The 23,541-nt window shown below is 41.2% G+C and overlaps 1 protein-coding gene across 8 annotated transcripts in view; it reads right to left on the bottom strand.

The window, feature by feature from the left end:
• The window catches only part of RBMS1 (RNA binding motif single stranded interacting protein 1), a 209,500-nt gene that overhangs the window by 90,621 nt on the left and 95,338 nt on the right, over positions 1–23,541 (bottom strand). For 6 of the 8 annotated variants that reach the window (XM_045868763.3, XM_045868766.3, XM_045868768.3 and 3 more), the window contains exon 2: positions 614–789. In XM_045868763.3, coding sequence (XP_045724719.1) covers positions 614–789 — 176 coding nt within the window. The remainder of the gene's footprint in view (positions 1–613; positions 790–23,541) is intronic. The other 2 variants (XM_045868764.3, XM_045868767.3) reach the window with 1 other exon arrangement.

Raw genomic sequence — 23,541 nt, forward strand, 5'->3', positions numbered from 1 at the left:
TTACTCTGGAACTTTATGCACACGCACACACTTCTTCACAAGACTCAGAAAGGGTGGCAGTGAGAAAAGAAATGGGAATTTTGGAAATAAGAATTCCCCAACAGAGGAGGGTGAACAACCCAGACCACAAAGCTGTAGGTGCTAGTGAAGACACACTGTTATTTCCTGGCTAACATTAAGAGTCTTACACACGTTTAAGATACAGTTAGATGGTAACTACCTTTCTGAAAAACGGTAACAGCTAAAGTTTCTCTTTTTATAGGATAGACTGGCCCCCCAGAGGGGCTAGTGCAAAAAAAAAAAAAAAAAAAGAGCAGTCCTAAAAAGGACTTGAGCTTTGCAAAAATTCTCATTTTACTTCTCATATGCCAATAAAGTCAAATTCTACTGAGAAGATGTTCCAATTTATTTTGTTATACGGGCATTCTGCTGATGTTAATGCTGTGTCCGAGGAGGACTTAAAACGTGGAAAGTGTCATTGTGTCGGTCGGTAATGAGAGTTCACACTTGTACCAAACGTCTCTTGTAAGACAACTGGTAACCCTTCAGAGTATGATAAAGGATACAAGAACTATCTATCAGCTGAAAATGACCAAGAAGAAAAGCTACTCACGGCTGACACAGCTTCACCAGGTCCTGGTCTGTGGTGTTGGGAGGCAGTCCCCGGATATAGAGGTTGGTTTTGCTCAGCTGGTCCCATCCTGAGTTGCTACTGCTGCTACTGTTGTTATTACTGCTGGTGGTGCTGGGGCTGGGAGGGGCCATGGGGTGCGCCGGGACCAGAGACTGCTGGGAGACAAAGACGGGGAGCATTAGAACACCGGCGGCAGGCTGCGGAGCGCCAGTCACAGGCTGTGTGATCTCCACCACACAACAGAGACACAGACCCCCTTAAGCGACGTTCATATATACATTTTCTTTCTTTTCTTTTTTTTTTTTAAAGATTTTATTTATTTATTTGACAGAGATAGAGAGCACAAGTAGGCAGAGAGGCAGAAGCAGGCTCTCCACTGAGCAGGGAGCCCGACGAGGGGCTTGATCCCAGGACCCTGGGATCATGACCTGAGCTGAAGGCAGACGCTTAACCGACTGAGCCACCCAGGTGCGCCCATATATACATTTTCATTTACACCTCGAAAAAGACCTGCTCATTCTACAGAAAAAGCCCTCTCCTTCAACATGCAATTAATAATGGAAAATTATTCAGTAAAATATTCTCTACGTGCACCTTAAATAGGGCTAAATTTATGTGAGATTAATGTATTCACACCTTTTAAGGACACATCTACTGAGACTCAAAATTAACTTGCATGAAGTTAGGTGATAATATCATCTTACGATACAGTCATTTAGAAATCACGAGACTTTTGAAAAGGTTTTCAGATTCTGAATAACATTTGATTGAAAGTTGCTGATCATTTTATTGAGACTCTTGGGGGGAAAAATAAGATGATTCTTCGAGTGTAACAAAGTTTGAGTTCCAGCACAATGCTCAAAGAAGGCAGACTTCACCTAGTTCTAAGTCTGGCCCACGGCTCCATTGAGACATCTGGATAAGATTCACGGGCATGCTGCCTTTTGCGCTGGCCAACCTTGTGAAATTTAACCCCTGTGAGAACGGTGTGGGAGTTGGAAACCTTCCCAGGCCTTGCAGCAAGGAACGTAACTTTTCTAAAGCCTAAACCTAGGGCTCAGTGTGGTTTCGCAGTCGGCAGCCACCTAGGAAGAATGTCTGAAATTGTACTCACACCAGATAATTCTCTGTTAACCGATCGAAAGAAACAAGTTCTGTGCCCTATGCCACACACATGACTTTTGAGGAAGTTAAATGGCTCGGTCTGAGATGGAAGTGAGCACACCCTGAAGTGCCCTCAAAGCAAATGCTCAGCAGTTTCATACCGGGACAGGAATTTTTTTCACCTCGCATCTAAATAATAAATACACTAACCCAAGGACTTCACTTATATTAAGTAACAGTTTGAAAATAAAGTATAAAATTAGTCCCTAGACATAAAAAATTTTTTTTTCAAATCATACAGCTTGATTTTCACAACCACAAACAAAACTATTAGACACATCTAAGACACAGTTCAATCCCACTTTGGAAAGTTCAAAAAGCAGAAGACCCTTTGTACTAAATGCAACCTGCCTTCCTTGCCAGCAATCTCAACTATTCACTATGGATATCTGACTCTGCACCCAGGTTCTGCCATGACCATCCTAACTCCACAGTATCCCCCACCACATTGGGATCCCCACTAATCTACACATGTAACCATTACTTCTTTTCTGTACTATGTTGTTTTTTCTTTTTTAGGTCGCACCGTTCAAAGGATCTAAGATCTCCACCATGGAATAGAAATACAGATGCCCTTAAGGGCCCATCGTGGGGCTCAAACTCACAACTCTGATATCAAGACCTGAGCTGAGACCCAAGAGTCGAATGTTCAACCGAATGAGCCACGGAGGCGCCCCTACTATGTATTTTTTTCTTCTCACTGCCCAGGGTCCTTGCTAAGATTATTGAATCCAAACACCATTTTATCTCAAGTGATCGTCTCTTAGAAGGAGAGTAGCAGGAAGGGTTAACAACAGTCAATGTATAAATGAAGACTGAACTTGAACTGGAAATATCCGTATTGCTTAATTCAAGAAAAAAAACTTAACCGAGATCATATCCTATCAAATCTATTTGAGTTATGCCCTTAATAAGCAGTTGAACTCATATCCTTTGGTCTCATCTCTGGTTTTTCTCTAGGGAATAAAGACTCTGCTTTCTAGAAGTAAAAGGAGGAGTAAGCATTGTTCCTTGCTTTGCGCAGGTGGCACCTCAGATCCCCCAGCCATACCACACAAAGGAAGGTCTGTGTTCCTTCTCCAAAATCACCCAATACAACTTGTGCTAGTTGCTCCTTGCAATTAGCCAGGCATCCCCTGTTTGTCATTTCAGTTTAGAACAGAGGTGCTGGAAAGTAACACACACATCTTTCCCCCATCCCAAGCCTCTGATTTACACAAAGAACTTATATCTAGGCAAGGCTGAATTTTTTCTTAAATCGTCTTTGATTAATGTCCAAGAACCTGTCTTTGTCACAAACCACAGTTCCTCATAGTAGGACCCAGTATGTTCAGTGCGGCTGTTGGGGGATGGAACGGGGTCACCTCCAGGGATAAGCCCTGGAGAAGCCTGAAAGAAGCCGTGGACCTGCTTCATCCCCAACTCTCAGTAGCATTAGACCAACGCGAAGCAAATGAACCATCAGATGGTTTAAAGACTGCATTCCAAGTCTGCATCAGCTCTAACCTCTTCTCTGGGGTGGAAAGTGGAGTGCCAGGTGTGGACCTGCAGGATTAAAAGAAACATTTGGGGGTATGATTTATTGAGAGATTATTTGGACATGAAAGGAGTAGGTTTTTATTTATGTATTTATTTTTGGCAAAAGCAGAACCATGATTTACATCTCAGAATTTACATAGCTGATTTAATATATCTTTGACAGGCCTCTATATTTATTACAGTAATAATTTCTCACTCTGGGAAGTAGGTATGGAGCATATACAGGCTGCCCCTGCTTCCCCTCTACTCTGCCCTATGGGGGAAAAAAGTTTCCCAACATTCTGATCCCAGGTGGGAGACGGGGCTTTCTGAACGTGCCCTGAGGACAATGACTGGCCTTTGGTGAATTCTATACAGAACAAGTTCAAATTAAAATGTTATCCTAATATTAACTATTTCTCAGAACTAGCTGAAGACAGCTTATTCTAGGTTGCCAATTTTCTATTTTCTGCTGCAGAAAATTTTAGATCAAAGATGAGGTTTGTAAAACTCACTGAAATTAACAACTTAAATCCTAATAAAGATTGGACACATGTTTAAAGAAGAAAACTGGGGCGCGCCTGGGTGGCTCAGTCGGTTAAGCAACTGCCTTTGGCTCAGGTCATGATCTTGGAGTCCCTGGATCGAGTCCCGCATCGGGTTTCCTGCTCAGTGGGGAGTCTGCTTCTCCCTCTGACCCTCCTCCCTCTCATGCTCTCTGTCTCTCATTCTCTCTCTCGCAAATAAATAAAATCTTAAAAAAAAAAAAAAGAAAAGAAAACTCAAACATAATTAAGCTGTTTATTTCTAAATGTTCAGAATGGGTCAGTGATAACTACAATAATTTGAGTACTATTGAGTACTATTACTCATATACTACATGTTTAATATGTGCCACCGGGCCAAGTGCTTTATGTGCATTATCTTCTCTAATCCAATGAGGCAGATACATCATTGTTTTCCCATTTTTCAGATTAGGAAACTGAGTCTCAACAGAGGTTCAGTAATATGCCACGGTCACAGGGTCACACATTTAAGACGGCAGGGCTGGAATCTGAACCCAGGTCTGTTGGACAACAAAGCCAAAGCCCTCAAACAGTACTCTACGTGGGTACACCAGAACCGTCCATATCCTAAATGTGCTATTTGTATTATTTCATTTAGCTGTGCCCATCCTTCCTGCAATCTAAATATTAAATTCAAGTTTCTCTGAAATGGTACACTTAATACCATTGGTGGCTATGTGTGCACGTGCGCGTGTGTGTATATATATATATTTTTTTTTTTTTGAGAAAGACAAAGGTACCCTTAACTTAATGAGTGAGCACACAGCTTGTGCGTGTGTGTGTTTAACAAAGTCAGCTTTTAAAAGATTAGTTTTTAAAATTCTACCTTATATTTTTATTAACAAAAGAATTCAGCAAACAAATTTCGATATCAACAGCACATTACGGCTGAACACCAGAGTCAGCATTTTAGAACAGCTAGACTTAACCAGTGAACACTTAAACTCTTACTCCCAGATTAAAATGCAATTGAAATGTAAACACTGACAAATCTGTAACTCCCAACTTCACAGCTCTGACCAGTTCAAAACAATAACACTCTGTAGCTCTGTGCTCAACAGCACAAAGGGTAAACTTTTAAAAAATTAAAAAAAAAAAAAAAAAAAAAAGCTTACCAACAGATAATATTTTACCAAACTCCATTTTCATCACTGGTTGTCTTTTTATATCTTGCCTCTCAAAACCCCTAAAGCTTCCCTGGAGTTTGAAAAGGACTCCTGTCCCGTTCCCATTCCTTGTCCCCTTAGATGAAGTATGTAGCTAATTTACACAAATTCAACCTAATTAAGGACCTCAGTGGGGGGGCGCCTGGTGGCTCAGCTGGTTAAGCGTCTGCCTTTGGCTCAGGTCATTATCTCAGGGTCCTGGGATCGAGCCCCGCATCAGGCTCCCTGCTCAGCGGGGAGTCTGCTTCTCCCTCTGTCTGCTGCTCCCCCTGCTTGTGCTCTCTCACTCTGACAAATAAATAAAAATCTTAAAAAAAAAAAAAAAAGGCTAGTTTAAAAAAAAGGACCTTGGTCAATGGCTGACCCCAGGTGAGCACTGACCCACCCCACAAGAGCCTAGCAGTCTACCTCAGCCTCCTCTGGCCGAATTTCACCACTTCAGATCATGTAAGCAAGCTACCCATCAAGCTCTCTATCCAAGGTCAGGGAAAACAAACTACTTCAGCTTTCACAATAACAGTACCTGGGCTCAATTTGCACAAAATTGATAGAAACTGACAGAAAAACAAAGTTGGTGGCAAATAAATGGAATGGTTGTACTTGCAGACCCTCTCTGCACCCCCTTCAGGAGTGGGTGTGGGCATCAGCAGGAAGAGTGCTTGTCAGCAGTCAGGGAGGACTTCCTGTGTGGACAGTCCTGAGGCCTCTATCCCGCCAGGAAGGTCCACTGGCCTCCTACACTCAGACAGGATGATCAACAACAGGCAGACGGCAACTACACACGCAGCAGACCTATTTCCCTTTCCATCACATCAACCCCCCTTGGACGCCACACTAAGTAGACTCTTGTATATAAATACAAGTCTAGAGGTTGTTTCCCAAAAAGGCAAAACTAACCATTGGTGAACTAAAATATATTAGTAATCAGGCATTGTTGTAGACTTCTGTTCAGCAAAGACAATGAATAAAAATGAAAATCTGACATTACAAATTCTATTGTCTCATTTCCTCCCTCGTACTAATAGGCAACAAGAACTATGCTCCAACCAATCTCAGTGCTGCAGCTCTCCTCCCTGCCCCCTCAGTCACTAACATCCCTGGGGACTCTAACACATTTTGAAGGGAAACCTAGAATCTGCCTTTTAATTGCCCTCAAGTCTTTAAGGCTGTCAACCTTATAGTTTAAGAAGGTTATGATCCCAAATCCATAATCTCCATCTCTACCTTGCCACACATGCATACACACACACACACACATGCTCACACACACCACCGCCACCGCCCCACCCCCACCCCCAAACAACAGGGAGTTTAACACACCAACTATTTCCTTAATCCAGAAAGCAAAATAACCACTATAGTTGCTCCTGAGCGCAGACTAGAAGTTATGGAACATTATCATCTTTCACCAGGAAATGGGACATTATCAAACCCGACATGAACTGAGCACTGTGTAAAGACACTATATACCACACTAATTCCACACACTGGTTCCTCTCCATAAAGCTTTCAAGGTGTAAGAGGAATTTAACAATTTAAGGGAATTATCGAACGGGGAGGGGGAGCATCCAAATGGGCCAGTTTCACCACAGTTAGGGTATTTTCTTTGTTTTCTTTTAGACATCTGAGTGGCTCAAAGAGGGCCAGGAATAGCGGCTGTGAAAGATAAAGTTCCTGGCACAAGGAGCTGGGAAAGTACGCACAGCTGAGTAGTGGGAGGTGAATTAGTGAGAGATGAGAAACTGGCCAGGAAGCAGATGCTCTTCCGGGTAGGCCAGGATGTGAGAGATCACCTATATTAATGAAGAACAATAGTGCCCCTTTACACATGCAGACTCTTACTTATCCACCATGTGGGAGAGAAGGCCAAAGGGCAAATATCAATTAGACCCATTGGATGCTAGGATATCAGGGCTTAAAATCACATGGCTAATTAGTTCATGAAACTGGTTCTCAGAGAGCCACTATCCTTTCTTTGAAAACAAGTGTTGTAGTCTTTAAGACTATGAAACTTGAGCAATAGATTATTCAATATTTTTTCTTGGATTATGTTTATCAAAGGAGAAGCCATGTTGTCATGTTAGCTATTAAAATAAAACTAAGAATAAAAATCTCCAATATACTTCACAATTAATATTCTCCAAGATACTTATCAAGCTGATCCTTGCATGTAAAGCTATATTCTCTACAGAGAAACCTCTTTACCTAAGTCCATGAATAAAGCATCATTTTCTTAGGCTTCAGATAAAAGAAACAAATATAAAACTTGCATTGAATAAGATAAATACCTGTTGTATACGACATGACTGAATGACTGGACAGAGACCATGTAGCAGAAGTGAAAATAAACAACAGGGAAAAGTCCTTAGAAATGAAAACAGCTTAGAAAAGCTTTTTGGGGTGGATGGAGTGGTTGCAAAGGAGGTAAAAGAAAGGGCAAGCAGGTGTTGAAAATCCATAGTAGAAAACATACCTTAGACACAGTATGTGATTTCTGAGGTCAAATTCTCTTTCAAGGCCCCATAAAAGAAGTAGATGCCTTATCATCCAAATATCTTTTAAAGATCTGGTTTGTGCTCCAGCATGCAAATCAGCTCCATCGTTTGGTTCTCGCCAAAGGTTCCACCAAGAATCCCACAGATGCCCCAAGTTGCCTGCTGAGAACTCTGGGCCAAGGAACACACCAGAGATCTTGTGCTGTTCCTTCTAGTGTTTGTAACAGTGTTTATAAAGGGGGAGAAAGCTAAAAAACAACATGAAAACCCCATAAATACGGTCAACTCTGCTTTGACAAAGGAGCCAAAGCAATACAATGGGGCAAGGATAGTCTCTTCAAGAAACGGTGCTGGAACAACTGGACATCGGCATGCACAAACACGAATCTAGACACAGACCTTACACCTTCACCAAAATTAATTCAAAGATAATCACAGACCTAAATTTAAGATGCACACCTGTAAAACTCCTAGAAAATATCACAGGAGAAAACTCAGATGACCTCAAGTAAAGTGATGACTTTTCAGGTACAATACCAAAGATATACTCCATAAGTAATTGATAGGGTGGACTTCATTAAAACTAAAAATTTCTCTGCTGCGAAAGAAAAATTCAAGAGAATGAGAAGACAGGCCACAGAATGGGAGAAAATATTTGCAAAATCCGGATCTGATAAAGGACTGTTATCCAAAATATACAAAGAACTCTTAAAATTCAACAATAAGAAAACAAACAACCCAATATAAAAATGGGCTGAAGACCTTAACAGAAACTTTACCAAGGAAGTTACACAAATGGAAAGTAAGCATATGAAAAGATGCTCCACATCACAGGTCAACAGGGAACTGCAAATTAAAATAATATAAAGATACGATTTACGCCTATGAGGATGGCAGAAATCTGGAACACTGACAATAGCAAATGCTGGGGAGCACATGGAGCAACAGGAATTCTTGCACACTGCTGGTAGGAGTGCAAAATGGTAGAGTCACCTTGGAGACAGATTGACCGTTTCTTACAAGGCTGAACATACTCTCATTATACCATCTAGCAACCGTGCTCTTTCCTATTTACCTAAAGGAGTTGAAAACCTATGCCCACACAAAAACCTGCACCAAATACAGCAGCCTTATTCATAACTGTCAAAACTTGGAAGCAACAAAGATACCCTTTAGTAAATGAAAGGATCAATAACCTGTGGTACATCCAGGCAACGGACTATTATTCAGCACTAAAAAGACATGAGTTACCAATCCATGAAAGACATGGAGGAACCTTAAATGCATATTACGAAGTAATACGAAAGAAGCCAATTTGAAAGGCTGCATTTTAGGTGGTTCCCACTTACATGACATTCTGGAAAAGACCAAAATATGGAGACAGTTAAAAAGACCAGTGGTTGGTTGCCAGGGGCTAGGGGGAGGAAGGAGGGATAAACAGGCAGAGATGATTTTTTGGTTAATGTAACGATTCTACATGCTACCATAATAGTGGATACATATTATTCATTATACACTTACTTAAACCCAGAGTATGTACAACACTAAGGTAAACTTCGAACACTCTAGGTGATTTTGATGTGTCTATGTTGATTCAGCCTTGGGGGGAAAAATGTGCCATTCTGGTGAGTAATGCTGATAACAGGAGAGGCTATCCATGTGTGGGGGCAGGGGTATGTGGGAAAGCTGTGTACCTCTCTCTCAATTTCACTGTAAACCTGCAACTGCTCTAAAAAATAGTCTTTAAAAAATGACATAAAAAGGGGTGCCTGGGTGGCTCAGTCAGTTAAGCGGTGTCTGCCTTTGGCTCAGGTCATGATCCTGGGATCCTGGTATCGAGCCCCCCATGGGGCTCCCTGCTCAGTGGGGAGTCTCCTTCTCTCCCTCCTTGTGCTCTCTCTCTCAAATAAATAAAGTCTTAAAAAAGAGAGAGAGAAAAAATGACATAAGGATAGACTGGAGGCATTAGCTATAATTTATTTACCAGAAAACTATAGGGCCAAGAAAGTAAGGGAGGAGCTTAAGGCAATGGGCTCAAAACTTTCTTACACCAGAAAGTACATTCATTAGGAAGGGAGAACATTTTTTTATAATATATATTTTTTAATTTTATTACTGAAGTATAGTTGACATACATTATATTAGTTTCAGGTATAGAACATAGTGATTTGACAATTCTATACACTATGCAATGCTCACCATGACAAGTGTAGTTACTATATGTCACCATATAATGTTATTACAATATTATTGGCTATATTCCCTATGCTGTATTTGTCATCACCATGATATATTTATTTTATAATGGGAAGTCAGTACCTCTTAAATCCCCTTCACCTATTTCACCCATCCCCCAGCTGCCTTTGCTCTGACAACCACCATTTTGTTCTCTGTATTTATGAGCCTCCTTCTGTTTTTTGTGTCTGTTCACCTGTTTTGTTTTTTAGATTCCACATATAAGTGAAATCATGGTGTTTGCCTCCCTGACTTATTTCACTGAGCATAATACCCTCTAGGTCCATCGATATTGTCACAAATGCCAAAATTTTGTTCTTTTTTATGGCTGAATAATATTCCATTGTGTGTGTGTATCGCATCTTCTTCCACTCATTTATGGATGGACAGGTCATTTCCATATCTTGACTATTGTAAATAATCCAGCAATAACCATAAACATGCATGTATCTTCTCAAGTAAGCGGTTTTGTTTTCCTCAGGTAAATATCCAGAAGTAGAATTACTGGATCCTATGGTAGTTCTATCTTGAGCATTTTGAGAAACCTCCATACTGTTGTGCAGTGGCTGCACCAGTTTATGCCCCCACCAACAGCACACGAGGGTTCCCTTTTCTCCACACCCTTGCCAACACTTGTTGCTTCTTGTCTTTTTGATACCAGTCATTCTGACTGACGCAAGGTGCTCTCTCGTGGTTTTGATTTGTATTTCTCTGATGATTAGTGATGCTGAGCATCTTTTTGTGTGTCGAGGAAGGAAATACCTTTAACAGTAAACTCCTGGCCTTATATCCTGCATCACATATAATGGTGCGGTATGGCACAATTTCTAAAAAAAAGTAAGAGTTCAACAAAGGGAAGATCAGGGATGAAAGGGCCTTGGACAGAAAGGCTGAGGAAGGCTTCCCAGAGGGGTATATATGGCTGAGTGAGCTGAATATTGGTGCCAAGTCCTTAAGCGTTAGATAAATGGCAATCTTGAAAGGGGTGGGTATGCAGGGAGAGACGACAAGAGCCAACAAAGACACAGGAAGGATCACTGCTCATGAAAGTCAGTGAAAAGACCAATGCTGGTCAGCTAGGACAAGGTGATGTTCGAAGAAAGGGAGGGATGGGAGGACGGGACTCGAAAGGTAGGAGGATAACCTAGAAATCAAGAGAATATGGACATGATATCACAGATTATTATACAGAGGTCTCCCTAGTAGAAAAGGAAATTTAAAGATGGTAAATGAGAGAGGATAATTTGTGGGGAAGTAAAACGAGGGAAATTCTTCCCCCTCCTCTCTCTGGAAAGTTATATAGAAAAGAAAAATTAGTGCATGGAATAATCTGAATATCTGGATTCAAATCCTGCCTTGCCCAGTAACTGGAACATCATCGGCGGGCAGCTCAATTCCTCATCTGGGAAACGAGCAGGTTAGACTACGTGATTTTTATGTTCCCTTCCAGCCTTCAAATTCTAAGGCTGGACAATGTTTCTCCAGCTAAGACATATCAAAACAGAACCCAGCCAGGCCCTTGGGTCCTCTTATCTGTCTGCCAAACAGCCAGAGCAATGGAGTAGGAGGTTAAACTGGCAGGCCCAAGAAAGAAGACTTGCACTTTGCATCACGCAGCTGGAAGATGTGGTGATCACACTGCTGTCACGTTTCCCTACCCCACTTAGGCCAAGCACGGATTCCCTCTTTAGTCACAGATGATTATGAGAAAATATTATAAATATATAAGCTATACTAAAATTACAGCTAAAGCTCAAAGGAACAAACTGTTTTAATTATATAATATTCAGAGTTCCTCAAACCAGAGTGTTAAGGTAAAAGTATTATAGCTGAAATCACTTGAATAACAGATCTGTCAAGACTTCATGTTGGTTAACAGGCCAGCATCTTTTTGTTTCAACATGTAATCTGTACAAAAAGTTGCATTTCACATTCTATTTAATCTCTTATATAGAAAAGGACCATGTAATAGCTCCAAGATCATCTTAAAAGAAAATTCAAAACAGTAAGCAAAGTACACCCCAAACCCCACCAGCGATTAGAACTCGGTAAACCTAAAATCCTGTCCAACTTCAGGTGTGACATTAATTACTCTTCTGGGTTCTGAATGCAGGTGGGCGGAGTGTGGTTTTTTTCCTCCTCTTGAACCCCCAGTGAGGGATTTTCAGATCTACACCAGTTTTCTTCCTCAACACAGAGCCTTGTGAAAGACCCAAGAACAAACTCTTCTTTGCCTTTTTACTCAAAATAACTTGAAAAAAGAAAACTTCCTGAGGGAAGTGCAGTATATCATGACAGTTCAGCACACCTCTGCAATGTTCTGATTTCCTGCCTCACCCCAATGCAGTTAGGATTCCAGCGCTGACAACCTCCTTCCGGCTGTTTTTAAAAGTCTATGTACAGTACAGTTTGTATTGCTTGTAAGTAAAGAATTACTGCTGAGATTGCAAAGTCCTCAGGGTGGAAATTACCTATTTTAAAATATTTTTTCTTCACATAAACAATACTTATTGAAAGTACTGTAAAGTGGTTAACTAAACATTAAACGGAGAAAAATTATACAAGTCAGCTTACCCCCAAAGCCCCAAATGAATTTATTCTTTTTTTTTTTTTTTAAAGATGTAAAGGGCCATGTGAATGAGCTTGTAGTATCATGGATTTCATAAACTAACCCCTAGAGAAAAAAGCATTATCTGTACTTTCAGGAAACTAAGTAAGTATTTAAAATCTCCCCATAAGAATTTTAAAAATGAAATCTTATCTGACACTGTTGTGATTTACACAAAGCCAAAGTAAAACATCATCACAGGAAAATTCTCTGAGTTAATACAACTCCAAAAAATTAATGAATACATTCATTTTTTTCTCATGATAAAATCTAGCAGCTTACATCTGATACATGGTGGATAATTAGTATAGAACAGCTCTTTATTATGTTTCTCTGTGTATCTCTATGTAAATGTGCGTCTGTGTATGTGTATGAGAGAGAGAAAGAGAGAGAGACACTGTGTGGGGATAAACAGAAGGGAGGAGATGGTTGTCTCTAAGAAACATTGTCTCTGATGTATCTGAGATACATTGTCTCACTGTGTCTGAGATATACTGTCTCTGATACAAAGCACAGTGGATTTTTATTCTAAATTTCTTTTTCCCTGAAATCCACCTCAAAAATTAAGTTTTTGTCTGAGCTCACAACCCTGTATACCCTTACAGGCAAAACTCTATAAAACTGAAACAAAAATTTTGTGAAACAATTATTTTCCTTTACCATATTCAGTGGACCATAATGTTATCTTTTCTCCTCTATTTACCTAAAAAAGAAATGCTGGTAGTGACCTATTAAATTGATTAAAGTGGCACTAATATTGCCACTTGCAGGTTAAAAACCAATGGTCTGCCGCATTTCTCAAACTCTGATGTACATATGGACCACTCCTCAGTCATTTTGGGTGGGGCAAGGATTGTGCATTTCTACCAAGTTTCTGGGTGACGCCCATGCATAAGGGCAGGACTCAAGGCAGTGCTCTGGGTGTGTGAGGATGAATTTTAGAAAGGTTCCCTTCACGCTTTAAGAAGGAACAAGCTGCAGCTATTCACAAAATGAGATAAAAACCTTTGTTCATCTGATTTCCAATCCAGTATCTGCTCAGAATCACAAAATGCTAGCAATGAGAGAAGACATCAGAGATAATGCAATCTAATAATTCTCAACTGGAAGTACAACAGAATCTTGATAGATGGTTGTGGCGGGGGGGAGACGGGGAGGTTGCAGCATTTTAATTTTTATCAAAGGGAGCTTGGCTTTAATAATATTGAGAAACAATGACCTAATCTAACCCCTCAACCCAGAGAAGTCAAAGAGTATATCCAAGGTCATACAGCTAATTCAAGGCAGAACTAGGTCTCCATTCCCACCACTGCTGTCAAAAGGCACCAGCCCTTGTTTGCTATAAGGATTGTAGCAAAAGTGATGGTACATGCCAAGTTTTCTTAATGAGTTTTAAAAAGGAAAATTGATATGCTAGTCCTGTTAAGGCATCACAGGAAAAATGCATATTTTGTATAGCCTCTTCTATACATCATATTTCATCTACTGTCAACTTCTAGATGACTTACTTGGATGTCCATGTCTCTGCTAGACATCCAGTTTCTTGCTTTAAAAAAAAAAAAAGAAAGAAAAACTCACACCATCTATTAAATTTATAATTCAAAACTAAAAATTATTAAGAATGGCACCATTTCTATCTCTGTATATATTAAAAATTTGTGAATAGCATGCACAATCATTATCTGCACCATCTGTCTACAAGAAGATACAAAAATCAAACAGATTGATTACAGCAGTTTGTTGCCTTCCTGTCAGAGAAGTACATTCAGGGTCAGCTGGCAATTTAACAGGCTGAGATTAGAAACCTTTGAAGAATCACCAGAATTGCTCACCTGCTGTCTGATTTCCCTATATATGTCACAAATTCATACATTTAAACAAGTAACTTCAACCTCTCAATTTCCATACCAAGAAAAAAAGAGAGATGTGTTCAACTTTTCCTTTTGTGTATTCCAGCGTTGGCTTTTATCCCAAAGCTTCACAATGATTATGCTCATATTAATTCTCTAAGATGAGCTGATTTTCCTCCAAAAAGTCCAAAAATGTATGCAAACCTTGCTCCCCGTAGCTCACCAGTATACTCTGGAAAACTTACTCTCTTGATCTGACTATACATTTCCCCATTTTTGCAGGTACATGCTTTCTGACATGTCAGATCTCCCTTTATCGATACTACGTATTTGGACTGAATATCTATTGCTACTAAATAGCTTGAGACTTGCCCTTCCTTCATGGAGCCAGCCCATGCACCACTGTCTAATCATTTCGGGAGTGATGCTATCAACCTTGGAGTACGAAGATGCCTTAGAATCTAGCCAATTCAAATGCTGACAAGGTTCATCCCTCTCTTCATCTTTCCTCAAGCAGATGAAGTGAAGTAGAACTGCATTCTGCGGTAAGCAGAATCTGGGAAACGGTTCCAGTATTTACGTAAACCAGATGCAATTTTTTTTCTTTTAGTCTTAAAATTATTTCACAATACTCCTGGTTTAGAGTAGGGAGTTACTGCTCAAGAAGAGAAAGAGTGAAGCTATTAATCTTCCCGAACCCCTTCTTATTTTCTGTTGCTCAAGTTAATCACAATGCATCAGCTGCATCACCTTTACCAAAATGAGCTAAATGTACACATTACTAGTTATTATTAAAGTTTCAGAGGGAGTTTTCTTTCCAGGGAACCTTGGGCAATAAAGTTCTGGTGCTCTAGAATGGAGAACCAGACCCTCCGAGTGTGTGGGATCAGATCTGAGGATCCCACGCCCCACAGCAGCACGGCACTTGGGGACTCCACCTGAGTTTTACAATCCCCTTTTCTTCTCATTATGTTTAGTTTCATTATAATGTCAAATAAAACATCCTTTACCTTTGTTGCACATAATTAAACATGCAATTTTTCACTCTCAATCACAATCCCAGATTAACCTAATTTATTAGTGACAAGTATCCAAATTGGGTTTCATAAAATCTCTGCCCTTCTAAATAAATGCACAAAACAAGAAAACACCACCATCCCTTCCCACAGACCACAAAGAAACATTTATGAAGAAAATCGTGTCTATGTGGAAACTGGCTTAAGAGGCTCTACACACAATGACCAGTGACAGACCAGCTCTCCTCACCCCCTCCCCCCGCCAATCCAAAGCAGCCCTTGAGCATTTCCAGCACAGGAAAGGGAAAAACAGGCCAGAGCCCAAAAACTGCTGGGGCCCCTGCCCAGACAGAGCAGATAGGAACCAAGGTCCAGGTGTGGCGGGCAGCTATGCCAGATCTCTGAAGTTTGTGAACTACGAAGCAGTGGAATCAAAACTTCACAGCACTCCTATGTTATCAAATCATTTTGCAAAAAAAGAGAAAATGCAGGAGGGGAACACAATTTTTAAATTTCTGGTTCTCCATCCAGACAACATCACGGATCCTAAAATTCAAGTTCTCTGGATTTTTTTTTTTTTTTTTTTTTACGTTTTGGACTAGATTTAATCTCGAAACAGTACTCTCTGCCCAATCTAAAAATCAGAGTGTAGAGGGGCGCCTGGGTGGCTCAGTCAGTTAAGCATCTACCTTCGGCTCGGGTCACGATCTCAGGGTCCTGGGATCCAGCCCGCACTGGGTTCCCTACTCAGCGGGGGGAGTCTGCTTCTCCCTCTGCCTACGCCCCCACCCCGCTTGTGTGCTTGCTTGCTCTCTAAAAAATAAATTTTTAAAAAAAATCAGAAGGGAAAAACGAAGGGGGGAAATCGGAGGGGGAGCCTAACCACGAGAGACTATGGACTCTGAGAAACAAACCGAAGGGTTTTAGAGGGGAGGGAGTGGGGGGATGGGTTTGCCTGGTGATGGGTATTAAAGAGGGCACGTTCTGCATGGAGCACTGGGTGCTATACACAAACAATGAATCATGGAACACTACATCAAAAACTAATGATGTTGGGCGCCTGGGTGGCTCAGTTGGTTAAGCGACTGCCTTCGGCTCAGGTCATGATCCTGGAGTCCCAGGATCGAGTCCCGCATCGGGCTCCCTGCTCGGCAGAGAGCCTGCTTCTCCCTCTGACCCTCCCCCCTCTCATGTGCTCTCTCTCATTCACTCTCAAATAAATAAATAAAATCTTTAAAAAACAAAACAAAACAAAACAAAAAACAAAAAAACAAAACCAATGATGTTATGTATGGTGATTAACATAGCATAATAAAATTTAAAAAATAAATAAAAAATAAAAATAAAAACCAGAGTGTAGAGCAAAAGAATGAACTACGAATGGTGGATTTTATTTTAAAGATCTGCATCAGGCACTATAACTTCTAACATGGAAAAAAAAAGTTAGGGACGAACAGGCAAGCTGCCTTTTCTACACTGTGGCTGGGAAGCGGAGGCAGTAGGGAAGCTTAAGTCCGCACCTCACAGCAGCAGCTACTTCCGGCTCCTCCCTGCAACCCGGTAGTTGCTCCCAGTTACGTAAGAACTGCTCAAAGTAGTTTTAGAAGAACCTCCATCACCAAGCAAACTGAGAAGATACAATCTAAAGGATAGTTTAATCCTGCCTGGATATATTTTTTAAAAGGCAATATGTAAGTTGTAAATACTGGGGTCAGAATTTGTCCATAAAACCTTGGGACGGGTAAGCTCACTCTGCTGTCCCCGTAAATACTTAGCCTGCATGACAGACTCTAACTTCATCTCCATTCTCCCTTACTGCAAAATCCAATTCTTACCTTGCAATCCTAGTGGATGTGCAAATCCTGGATAGCACAGCTCTTCCCAGAAGTAGATAAAAAGCCAAGACCGATGTTTTCCCCTTAACTGAAGGGGGTAGGTTTTGGCCATTAGTTTACTCATTTTAGTTGGAGCTATAATATTTTATCTTTTTCTTACTCTCAAAGTAATCTAGGTAGTCTTTAAACATAGCTAGATAAGCAAAAACCAAAGGGGGAGGAAAAAACATTTTAAGCCAAAACAACTTACTGAAAACATTTCTTCCCCCTAGAGAACTAGAACTGAGTGTTATTCATAGCACTAACCATGTTGAGCATTTAAATGTTTCTGGTACCAAGCTAAGTGCTTTGTACGTATTCTTTCATTTAACCAAAACAAGGAGATATGATTATAACCATTATGCAGTTAAGAAAACAGAAGATAAAGGATTTTCCCAAAGTCACTGAGGAGGTAGCAGCCTGGTAGTGAAATAAGGTCTGTCTGACAGGCTGTTCAGGAGCTAAGCAGAAGAGAAAATGGGAGTAAGGGGGGAGCAAGGGGTATGCTGGTAAGTTTCTCTGTTTCGGCCGCCTTGTTGATACACAATTGCTCTAATTAAGGTTTTTAGTCATGGTTACTGCCATGGTTACTAAAAATCTTCCTGATACCCATCAATAAAACAAAACCAAAAGTTTGGCTCAAGAAACTGGTTGCCAACAGTGAAACTCAGTGACATATTACTTCCTTACTCCCAAACCAACAGTACAACATTACTGTGAAGGAATATTACTAAGGAACACTAAGGCAACTTGCTTTCCTTTAAATCTTCTCAATATACGATATGTAATCTCAACAAAAGTTTAACACTTTCTAATATGATATTGCTACATGTGAACTAAAGAACAAATCTCCCTCACTAGCCTGTAAGCCCCTTGAGGACATGTGTTCACATCCTGTCTGATAATCCCACTCTGCGCCTGGACCCAGAGCTTTGTGTGTTTGGCAAGGAAATACAGACTGGCGTTATGATAGAAAGCATGTCGCTGCTGCAGTGATTAAAATACTGTATGTTGAACAGCTCTGTGGTACCAGGAGGGAAGAGAAGTCAGCAAGCGTTAGATGGTGGTGAAGTATCTTAGAAAGGAGTTTGACATTTAGGGAGAAATACATCAATCATATCACTTTCTTAGCTGAAACAAGAGCTCTACTTCCACTGGAAATCTATTTCCTCTCAAGAGCGAAGCATCTCTGGAACAATGTCCCAACTCTATGACAGGTGGACTTTAAAAATTCCTAGTTTAGACTTCAAAACACCAGGGACACTAGACAAATTATGATTGATAGTGAGAATTATAATTCAGGGAAAAATATGAGTCCTAATAATCTTAATCTTATTGCCTCTGGATACAGGAGATATGTGGGAATCTGTCTTTTCAAAACAGATTAATCAGAATTACTCTAAACCTTCAAGAAGATGTAATCACATTGGGATCCTACTGCCTTTGGTAATGGCCACATCTGGTCAGGCAGTTGTTACTCATTCTTGCCATGATTCGCTTTATTAGACTCTCAATTGAAAAATGACACCTTCACTCCAATCCTTTTAATTGATTTTTAACCTTAGAGAAGTGTAAGAGCGAGAGTTATTTAGAAGACTAACTTCTTAATGGAGTCATCTGAGTGGTGCGATAAAATTCTTTCGGCTGAATGGCTAAATAACACCCCTCCTCTCCCCACCCCAGCAGGACTTAAAAAAAAAAGTGGGGAGAGAGAAAAGCTACTCCTCGAGATGCACCTCACCTCTTTAGAAAGTTAATTCAGTGTAAGTGTAGCCATGCTAATACCATTTAATGTAATTCATTTCTGTCAGGGATTTAAAACTCAGTTTGTACAGTAACTACAATGTTAGATATGTGCATTAAGCTCTTCAAAAGTTAAAGATAAAATATAAATGGAGACAAAATGAAAATGGCTGCATTAGTTTTCAAGGGCTGGTGTGGCTTATAACAGCAGATACTTATTCTCTCACAGTTTAGGGAGCCAGAAGTCTGCAAATCAAGGTGTCAATGCTCCCTCTGAGAGCTCTAGGGGAGAATCCTTCTTTGCCTTCTCTGGCTTCTGGCAACTTCCCCCGTTCTTTGCCTCTTGGTGACATAACCCCAAACTCTGCCTCTGCTTCACATGGCCATCTCTTTTGTGTCTGTGTCCTATCCTCTTTTTATAAGGTCACTAGTCACTGGATTTAGGGCCGACCATAAATCCACCTTGATTTCATATCAAGATCCTTAACAAATGACATCTGCAAAGATCCTATTTCCAAAAGAATTCACATTCTGAAGTTCTTGTTAGATAGGAATCTTTGGAGACACTATTCAGTCTACTACAGCAGCTTTCCCTAAAGGTCGATTTTGACTCTCTCAACCTTACTTTTAAAAACCTGAGATATGTAATCAAAACATGTATAGAGTGGGGCGCCTGGCTGGCTCAGCTGGGAGAGCATGCAACTCTCTGATCTCGGGGTCGTGAGTTCAAGCCTCATGTTGGGTACAGAGATTACCTAAATAAATAAAACTTACAAGAAAAGTATAGAGAATTATCTTACATAAGCACCCACTAAGTTATATTACCAATGAATTCTTTAACCATAATTAGATCCAGGAAGAAACTTCTATGTCATCTTGTCCATCCCCATATCCAAAGTAAGATATTTCTCTATGGCACAGAAATTGGGGATGAAGGTGGGGGATCAGTACAGACCAGCAGATGCCCCAATAGGACATTTCTCATTGCCACCACATGTAAGTCTTGTCTCCTCTTTTATTCGAATTTAAACCTTTAATGATAGCTACTATCCCTCCAGTGGTATTCCTTTAAGGCTCCAGACAAACGACAATAACCAGCAACTTCTTTGTCCAAGACAACTTCTAAGGAGGAAGTACAGCAATTAGGGTTGAAAGGATGGATTCTGAAATTGGACCATTGCCATTCACAAACTGTGACTTTGGGCAAATTATTTCACATCCCCACGTTTCATCTCTTCCTCTCTTAAGTGAGGACGATACCATCTATTCTAGCTCGCCGGATGGTTTTGAAGATTGCACAAGCTCATCACAGTAAAATGCCCAGCCAGTGAGAAGTGCTCAGTAACTGTCGGCTGCACTTGAGTTCATCTTTCTCCCAATGTCCGTCTCTAAGCCTGGCATCAAGATGGCCCTGAGGGCTCTCTGCCCAGGGCAGGCACCACCAGACCAAATCTTAAAACTGACTTCTAAGTACTTTCTCAATCCTCTCCTGCTACTCTGAGGCTCTTTTGCACAACCACAATAAGGGAAAAAATGGGAGAAAATGGAAAACAAACAAAAATGACCCTGTGGGTTCAAAGTAGAAGTTGCTGCACAAGGCAGGTAAAATGGGGGTGGGGAGATCTAGGGGTGAGGGGGGATTTCCCAGGAAAGGCTCCCTGGAAAAGCTGGCCTGATCAAACCTGATCAGTCCTCACATTCCCTGGACTTTTTCACCTGGGTTTAGTTTTATCACTTGAAATTCTAACTAGAGATGCCTTTTGGTTAGGGCCCCTCTTTGAAATCCCAAAACTTCCAAGCTATGATATGGGGAAATAATCATGTAAGACAGGTGAGAAGAGCATCAGCAAGAAAATTTAAAGATGGACCTATGTTCCATTGGAGGTTGCCTCACTTTTGTTATTCTCAATCTTCAGAGAGGGAAGAGGAAGAGTGCAAAAGGCCATCCAATTTACATCTCTCAGTATGATCATCAGAAGTGAGAAAGCGGTTTTTTCCCCTCCACCTAATGTACCGTGTGACAACCCTTTGCTCACAGGAGACTCAGACCTGGAGCTGCTACTAGCAGTTCCGAAATTCCATTAGAAGACTGTGGGGGTGTCTGCGTGGCTCAGTCGGTTAAGTGTCTGCCTTCAGCTCAGGTCATGATCCCAGGGTCCTGGGATGGGAGTCCCGCATCCAGCTCCATGCTCAGCAGGGAGTCTGGCTTCTCCCTCTGCCCCTTCCCCTGCTTGTGTGCTCTCTCTCTCTTTTAAAAAAAGAAAAAAAGAAGAAGACTGTTCGCTTTGAGGCTAACCTGGGGTTCTAACTATTATAATAACATTTCAGTAGGAAAACCTGAGAACTACACTACCAAATGCAATGTTGCTGTGAAAAAAAAAAAAAAGTGTCCTGATTTAAAAAAAAACAAAACAATGTAGAGATGCACTTTAGTATTAGAACTTTTAATGTCTATGCAGTAGGACGATCTCATTTCTTTATTGAAATACTGTAATTTTATTAATGTAGGTAAAGCTATGTTAATGGTCTAAGCAGCTAAGTCAGGTTATTGGCTAATACTCATTTATAGTCAAACCAACCACACAGACCTTTTTGCACACTTAGTTATACTCCATTTCCCTCAGTATTTTTCACTGAACTCCAAGACTTTGATCACTTGTTCCTATTAACCCTCCTTTTGTTAGCTTGGGCCCATTTTCCGGCGTGCTAGTATCTCTGGGCTAATTGTTCCTCAACACAGGTCACCAAATTTTATTACAGGACATTCACTGTCTAGTTTATCAAATCCTGAGACTGCCCTCATCTCTTGATTTTCCTGGCTGCTTTTCCCTTCTAGCTACTCAATAAACCTCTATACAGCGGTCCAAAGAGAAGTTCCTATTTTCACGGTCCTGTCACTCGCTGCAGTGAGTGGGGCTGGGGAGGTGGTGAGGATGGAGAAAAGGCTGAGGCACATGACACTGCATCACAGCAACCATCCTTTTTACCAGACTGCTTCTTTCTGTATTCTTCCCTCAGGAGGGATGAGTAAGAACTGAGTAAACCTCAAATTTTAGCAAGAGCTTTTCATTAGTAAATGCTATTTCCTAAAATTAACAGTAACTGGTAAGTTCTGGGGACTGTGGCTGAGCAAGCAGAGGAAGTATACTTGAAAGTACAAGGAGCAGGGTGCCACTATCTGATGGGACAGTCCTTTACCTGCCTCTGTACATCTGTCCAGCTGGGGTAGGGGATGGCGGGGAGGGGGTGGTCTCTGCAGTGGTGTTGAGCCCTGGACCTTTCCTGTCTCTGCTGTGAATGGTAGTCTTGCCCACTGTGGGTGTACAGCAAAGAAGGTGAGGGAAAGGGTCAATGAAAGACAGAAAATGGAAATGGACTCTCATCACTCACTATATTTTGGGCTCTGAGATGTCCAGAATCTCTCCTTTCTGCCATGTCCTCCCCCAAAACAAGATAACATAGAGCCAGTCAAGGATCTACCTCCCCCAAACCCCCAACACACATACATACCATAGGGAGTTACTTAAAAAAAAAAAAAAAAAAAATCCATGGCAAAACTCGACAGGAGCAAAAAAAAAAAAAAAAAAAAGTTTTTCTGTATCCTGGATTTCAAAGATTTTTATCTGGTTTTAAGATTTATGGCTGGCCCTGGAAACTTAGTTGGCTCAGCACAGTAACAGACGCCTCCAAAACCATTTCCAGTTTCTTACAGAAATCCAGAATGGCTCAAAATGCATCAGCCCAGCTAGTCCAGTACTCTGGCCAACCAAGTTTCCAAGGGACACGCGTGGTTAGCTTTTCTGATGTCAGTCTTAAGAGATAGATCCTAATTTTTCTTTGGACCCAATTTTGACTTGGTTACTCATAAATTTGTCATTCTCTACTTGGCGCCCATTTGCATCTCCTGCCTGCATCATCCCTGGACTTAAAAGATCACTGCTCTGTAAGACAGCTCATTCTTCATCACTGAAAGACTCAAAAAAATCTGAGGAGTATTTCACCCAGCGGTCCTTAGACTTCAGTGAGCTTCTAAATCACCTGGAGACCTTAAAATGGCCCCACAGGGCTTGAGAATGCCCGAGGCCGTGCGGCCCCAAAATCTGTAGTTTCAATGAGCACCCCAGGAGTTTCGGATTCAGGTAGCCCTAGGACCTCTGAAAAGCGCAGAACCAAGACAGTGTGTCTTTGAAATCCAGAATCCTGGCGTTCCTCCTACTCAGGAAAGTCTACTCTGTGGTCTCTAGAGCTGATGTGAATCTTCAGGGCCCTGAGGCTGCCCTACTCTCTTCTGCCCCAGCACCCTGACTCTGCAACCATGCTGCTCCCAGAGCAGCCACCATGTTGTCCCTTGCTCTCTCTCCACAGTGTCTCCTTCAACTCATCTAAATGACACTTGATCCCTTCACTCGCCAGCAGGAAACGACATCTCCTAGTTTTAAAACTGCACACTCTGGCCACACCTTTCAGATCCTCTTTTGCATCAGCTGATCTGAGCAATTTCCGGGTCCCTGATCTGACGGTTCTTACCAACTCTCCCTCCGAAGGCAGAGGGTTTCCTGGCTCCTCACTAATCGACATGTAGAGAGTTCAGTGTCCAGTTCTAGGTTAACAACTCTACATACCTCATTGGGTACAAACAAATACAAATCCTCTCCTTGGATGATTCCCCCAC

The sequence above is a fragment of the Mirounga angustirostris genome, unplaced genomic scaffold (assembly GCF_029215605.1).
Source record: "Mirounga angustirostris isolate CCGP_5_RB_7025 unplaced genomic scaffold, mMirAng1.0.hap1 SCAF_3, whole genome shotgun sequence".
In the NCBI taxonomy this organism is placed as follows: Eukaryota; Metazoa; Chordata; class Mammalia; order Carnivora; family Phocidae; genus Mirounga; species Mirounga angustirostris.